Genomic DNA, 6802 nt, shown 5'->3' with positions numbered 1-6802 from the left:
AGCTGTCCTCCTCCTCCTCCCGCTGTGGCCGCCCCTCACCTGTGCTGACTGCAGGTGCAGCGCCTCACCCCCCACCTAGACCCGTGCTTTAGTGCCTTACCCGCCACGGTGCCGGCTGTGAGTCTTGAAATAAGATGAAAGTGCTAAACCGTGTTACTGTTTGCGTAAATGCTTGTTAATTTGAAAGGCAGAGAAGTTTTTCCTTTTATTGTGGGATCTCTTACGTTTTTGGCTGATGGCAGCTTTCCTTACTAGGAATAGCCGTACCTTGCGGTGTGTATTTTTCTGGAGCGTGGACATGAGGTTTTTTCGATGTCCTCTAGTGCGTTCCTGCAGCGTGCAAGCCAGTATCGTTGAGAGCGCTCTCATACTGCCTTTTATGAAATTTTATTTTCACTCATGTTCATTTTCTCCAAATAATGCATGTATTTTATGAGTTGTTCAGATTAAATTTACTGTATTGTATAGTGCAAGAGATTAACAGTAACTTCAGACTATTAAAAGCCAATCTTGAGAATTTGCCTGTTACGTTCTTGCTGCTGACTGCATTTTTTTCCCGTTGTTTTTCTATCACAGGAGACATTGGATTTAACCTGTAGAAAAGCCCCATGTTTTGTGAAATTCTCAGAGATGGAAAAAATGGCAAACATTCAAGCTGAAATCAATGAGGTACAGCCTTTACTGTTGTCAGTATACATTCAACACATCAATACTTAGTGATAATACATGGCACCTGATGAGGTATCGGACTGCCATGTGCTATTGTTTCAGGTTTTGGGTTTTTTTAACAGTTCAGCAGTTTAATAGTTGGCACTTTTTCCCCAGTGGACTGAGTTGTCATAAAGAAAAGAACAAAATTATGAAACAAAAGTTTTTGGAAAGACGCAGCAGCCTGCATCTTTGACTGAAGTGTTACCTGAAATTTTCTGAAGAAACTGAAGAACAAATAAGAATTTGTAGTTAATTTTAATTCACAAAAATGTGTTTCTTCATAGGCAACTAGACCGTTTTGTTGGTTAGCAAGAGGTAACCTCAGTCATCTCCTACTGCCTGAATTAGCTGTTGGCTTGTATTTTATGATGATGTTTTCTGAGCATTTGCTCGCTGGTACAAAACCCGTGTTTATTAAGTTACATAATGTGGGCTCCAGCAGCTACAAAACCTTACTGCAAAGCAGTGTGACAAATTCACTGTTGAATTCTTTGGAGAATGAGTTAAACAGCTGGCATCATCCTGTATTGATGGACAGAAGGAACGAACAATTTCCAGCTCCCAGTAAGGTGGCTACTTGGCCTCCTTTGCTGGAAGGTTTCACATGCAAAGTACTCTCTCTGACAAATGTTCAATATGCTATGAGTGAAGCAGGTTTACTTTTGTCCTCTCCTCAGTGATCAAGAAAAGCAAAGCAACAGTTCTCTGTGTGTCCTGAGAGACTGATGCGTCATCCTCTTCTATAGTTTCCTCAGTCTTCTCTTGTCTAGCCAAAACAACCACAACTCTCTCAGCCCCAGGAAGGTATCTGCTGCTTTTGTGCTGGTTTATCATTGGAAAGAATTAAAGCTAGGAGTTTCATCTAAGAGAGCTTCTCCCACAGCTAAAAAAACCCAACCCAACACAAACCAATATTTGCTAGAAGGAGGAAACTTGGAGCTGTGTGAGGTTCTTTAGTAGAATATAGACTATGAAACTGCTTTGTAGGAGATGTACGTTTCTGTGGTTTAGGAATGAATTGCAGGATCTGTCTTTTCTACTACAAATTCCCAATAAATCACCAAATTGTTCAGGTTTTTTTAAACAGTCTTTTCCTATTGATCAAAAAAGCCCCACCTAGTAGTAGAAACACATGGTAACATGCTCTCATGCAAACGCTCGCTCTCTTTTACATGCGTTCTCCCCTATGCTCCTGCTTTCTCCCTTTCTCCTTCTTCCCCCGCCCCAAGAGAGTCAACAATACCTGGATAAGTATGTTAAAATGCATTTTCATTTGATGTTATTATTGTTGTAGAAGAAACTGAAAACTGAAATTCTGCAGTTGGAGAAGGAGACAGCAGACATTGCTCACCCTTTTTACTTAGGTAAGCGGAGTTGTACCTTAGAAAAACCAAGAGCGTTAAATGACTTCATCAGCAGATTGACGTTTCCTCTGAGTACATGACGCTTCTGGAAGTTATTGCAGCTTTCTCCACTGGATAGCTTGTTAGAGGTGGCAGGTGTTTTATTAGCCCCTAAAGAATGCTTCCACACTATTTGAACTTGCACCTTCTGCTGTCTCAGTGGAAGCTCCGTGCATAACTCACTCTCCAAAAAGTTGTGTGTGTGTGTGTGGTCAGCTCTCCAGGGTCAGTGGAACATCAGGAGTTGAGATCATCAGAACCCGATTTGCTTCCCTTGGCCTGTGTGCTACTTTGCTGCTTTTCCAGTAACTCGGTGTATTTCTGCTGCATCAGTATGCCCTGAAAATTACTTGGATTTTCATTTTAGTATTTTGGGAGCATATGTATTCATTTATTATTTCTCACTTTTCCCACTACAATTTGATGGATGCTTGAAAACATTCTAGCTTGCTACTACTGTGTTAGGCTAGTGAAGTATATTGTAATACTTCAATGCTATGGTATAGTTTAAGAAGTTGGTTTCATCTCGAAGACGGTTACTTAAAACTATAAAGAATGTAAAATAATTAACAAAGCTGTATCTCTAAAAAGTAGGTATTATGACTTTAAGGTGCATGCTGATACAAAGTCCTATACACTCCAACAGAAGTCATTCTGATTAATGATATCTTCCTTGAGCATAAACTGTCCAGTGCAATAGAACAGACTTTTTCTTTCTTTCTCCAGAAGAAATTTTGCTTTTGTTTTGGCAGGACAATAGTTTCAACTTTGCAATTTTATTTTATAGGCAAAAAATGCGAGATTTTGCAAGATATGAACAAACACTTGGAAGCTGTACTGAAAGAGAAGAGAGCTCTTAGGAAGAGGTTGATAAAGCCCAGATGTCAAGAGAGCCTGCCTATTGAGGCTACTTTCCACAAGTAGGCATATAAAAAATAATTGTTCTTTATTTGCACGGGTCCAAATGAATTTGAACTAATAGGCAGTAAAAATCGCATGCTTTCATTCACTTTTCCATTAAGAAAAATAGAAACAAAAAATGGTAGCAGAACCTCAGCTAAAAGCTAGTAGTTTACTTATTGCTAAATTCATAGAAAGGTAGTGATACATATTTTTATGAATATTTGCTTAGGTTATTGGTCTTGTTTTCTGAAGATTACACAACGACTTGTGATGTGCTGTTTCAAACAGATGCGTTAAATGCTTGATCCATTATGCTTCTCCATAGGTAGGAATTATGACTTTAGCATTTGGTGTCTTCCTTCCACTGTGACTTGCTCAGAATAAGTGTGTGAATGATTCACAGACAAGCATAGTACGTGTTTTAAAAATACAGTCCTTCTCATGGTCTAAAAATCTAGTCCAATTACTGAAGAAGTGCATATTCACTTCTGTAATTCCTGCCCTACTTGTTGCTGAGAGTCATAAAAGAAGTGTAATTCCAGAGAAATTAATTAGATGGTTAGGAACTTGCATAAAACTGGAGAAGAGGACTAAGAAAACCAACAGGGGAAAGAAATAAGAGCTTGGAAGTATTAAATCCTCATTGTTTTGCACAACTTTTGAGTAGGGAGCTCATTCTTGGTTACAGGTATGTAGTAGAGTTGTTGACTGAGGCTGTGACTTTCATCGAGAAGCTTGAAAGCCATTTGCAGACATTAAGAAGCATCCCTCAGATACCAAACGTCATGAAGAATATGGTGAGTAGCAAAAGAACTGAGCCTTCTGTCTCCTTCAGCATTAAGAATTCAATGCTGTTTGGTTGGCCTAGATTGACAGAATGTATAGAGATGAAATCCAACTCTTTTCTGCTTCAGGACACTGCTTTGACAAAAACAGAGGTGCTCGTGATAGAGTTGGAGGAGCTGGCAGAGCAAATACTGAAATGGAGAGAACTGCAAAAAGAAGTGTATTCTGACAGCATCTGCAATACTGAATTGGACTTTGGCTTATCTTTAACCTAACAAATCATTTTCCTCAAATAGGATGGCTATTCAAAGAACTACCTTTTTACAGTCTCGGGTGAAAACTACAACATAGTTGTGCTTTAATGCAACGGGGATTTTGTAGGTAGTTATGTTTCTGTTCTTAAGAAACAGTTCTCCAACTATTTAAAAAAAAAAAAAAAAACAAACAACCAAACAACAAGGACAATGAGCAGTAGCTGATAGGAAGACAGACTACTGAGAAGACTGTTAAGGAGTTCCTTTTTGAAAGAGTTGGACAGGGTTCCCTTCGAGCCTGGATCGTCAATGCAAATTTGTTTTGATATTTCTTATGCGCTTGCTATAGTGTCTCTATTCATTTTTATAAGCATCTTGATAAAACACTGTATTTTATATGTCACTATAAAACTTCAATAAAAGCACTAGATTTCAAAAGCTCAGTTTCTTGGGTTTTATTTTGTTATAAAATCCTATAATTAAAAGAACAGTGCAAAGTCTTAGGTCCCAGCTTATGCTTCCATAGGAGTTCCAACCAAGAAATTAAACCAGTTTTAAATTGCAGTTTATTATGGCTATGATATCGTTGTGTGGGAAAGCAGGGAATGGACTTGGTGATTTATGGCAGGTCTACTGATTTGCAAACCACATTTCTGTGAGGGTGATAAATAGAGTCTTCAGTCTCTCCTATTTTTTGAAAGTAACCACCAGGTGGCTCAGTACCACACAAATTTCACTGTAGTTTATTTGACTATTGCATAAAACTTAAAGTAGAATTAAGGAAGGAATCTTTGGTTCTTCATTGAGCACACTCTGATCTGACTTACTTGTAATTGGTCTACTCTATATTTGAAATTTTCTGAGAATCCCATTTTAATCTTTGTAGACTACAAAGAGTATGTGATGTCAAGGAGTATAGCTTAACAATTCTCTAGTATACTATGTAAGTGTAGCTGATGTTCCTCTCTGCTGCTGTTGATAAAAGCGAAGATGATAGAAACAATTTGGATTAAGTCAAGCAGAATGTCAGTAGATAGGATCTGAGAATATAAACTGGCATTTGAGTCCCATAAACTTGAATGGGATCTTTGTGTGAACACTTGCTAAATGTCATTGCAGGATTTGAGTCCAAAGTCCCACATCACTGTCATTTCAGATGTGGAAATGAAGGTCTTCCACACAATTGCGGAGGAGGAGCTGGCATTTTTACTGAAAATGCTTTGCACAGTCTGTGAAATGGGAAGGAACAGAATCCAGACTTCTGGGATCATCGTTCTGTGCATCTATCACAGGCTTAGCCTCTCTCTCATTGTCTTACGGTGATGATTTAGGCCAGGCAAAATTAAAACTGTTGTAATTTAATGCTTCCAGAAATAAGATGAAAACATTTCTAGTTAGTTTGTTCATTATAATTCCTTCAAATGAAGACAAATACGTGGTTTTGCCGTATCCCAAGGAGTCGAGCATATTCTTTTACTGTATCCATTATTAGAGAGTTGACTGTGGAGATGGCAGAGTTTAGCTAATACCATTTGCCATTGACATACCAACTCATTCTTTAGTATGATTAAACGGATAAATCTATTCAAGTAAACAGTGATTCACAGCTTGTAGGAATTCATTTTAGCATCTCTATGGTGGGTCATGAATTGGGAAAAGTGTTGGGTCCAAAGGATCCATCCCATACTTCACTCTGAAGGTTTCTGTATTCCGGTGTCTTTTTAATTTAAGATTTAAGGTTTCTGGAGCTTAAGGCGAATTGTCTCATGAGGAAAACTATACTTGAAGTATACAAATAAATAGTACAGTTAAAAGGCAATTTAAACAGAAGTTGTTTAAATGGACTGTAAAACATTCCTGTATGATATTCAGATATAGCTCAGAGTTTCTCATATTTTGAAATGCAAAACCAGAAAAAGTCCAGTTAAAAATGAGTAACAACATTGGCAAAAATCAAACAGGAATTGTCCATTGAGCCTGGCATCTGGTTTACACATGCAGCCAGTGCTGCTTGCTCTCACATCTTCACAATAATGTCAGTAGCTGACAGGAACAATATTCTAAAAGCAATTTTTTTAAACTTTTGGTGGGTTTTATGTTACTCTAAGTGCAAAACCTTTAGCAATGCAACAGTTGGACATTGATGTCAATTATAGTTCTTTGGAAGTTTCAACATTTTATTTTTCACAATAAATACAACCCACATAAAGATTGGAGGTTTTCAAAGGAATTTAAAACACTTGAGAGCTTTCCTTTAGCACGGGTAAGGAAGGGATACTTAGCTTCCTTAAATTACTGTCAAATTAATTAAATGTGGGGTGCTTTGCACTTTAAACAGTGCTGGTTTTCTGATTGCCTGCACGGAAAACAAATGTGATCAAACGTACGTGGGATTCGACTGACAGTTTTTTACTTCTGAAACAAACTGGTTTCTCTCGGGTAGTCCCTAGCGCCTGTCCTCCTGGCAGCACCCATCTCGTCGGACTGTCGGCCTTCAACTCTGAGGTAAAATCCGGGTTGTTACGCTGCTGCAAATGAGAACTTGCTGCTGCTGCCCTGGCGATTTTAAGCGTGAACCCACCGTCTGGAGGTCCCGCTCTCCCCGGCGGGCCTGTTTTAGGCGGAAAAAACCCGGTTTGGGTGCTGGAGAAGCTGCCCCGCGGCTCCTTTGGGGAGAGTTTTCCCGACACCCCTCCTCTCCGCCCGGTGAGGCTTCCCTTCCCTCCCGCCCCCGCGGGGGCTGCC

The 6802-nt window shown here is 39.1% G+C and overlaps 1 protein-coding gene across 1 annotated transcript; it reads left to right on the top strand.

The window, feature by feature from the left end:
- Nucleotides 1–570: 570 nt before the first annotated feature.
- Nucleotides 571–4078, top strand: HAUS2 (HAUS augmin-like complex, subunit 2; the record flags this gene model as incomplete). The annotated part of the gene is made up of 5 exons (XM_009574110.1): nt 571–669; nt 2006–2075; nt 2902–3034; nt 3706–3814; nt 3932–4078. Coding segments are annotated over 5 exons (558 nt in total), but the record flags the coding sequence as incomplete, so codon positions are not given.
- Nucleotides 4079–6802: the final 2724 nt, after the last annotated feature.

Source organism: Fulmarus glacialis, unplaced genomic scaffold (genome assembly GCF_000690835.1).
Source record: "Fulmarus glacialis isolate BGI_N327 unplaced genomic scaffold, ASM69083v1 Scaffold51203, whole genome shotgun sequence".
NCBI classification, from domain to species: Eukaryota; Metazoa; Chordata; class Aves; order Procellariiformes; family Procellariidae; genus Fulmarus; species Fulmarus glacialis.
The sequence above is the reverse complement of the archived record's forward strand: the minus strand, read 5'-3'. Positions and strand labels throughout refer to the sequence as shown.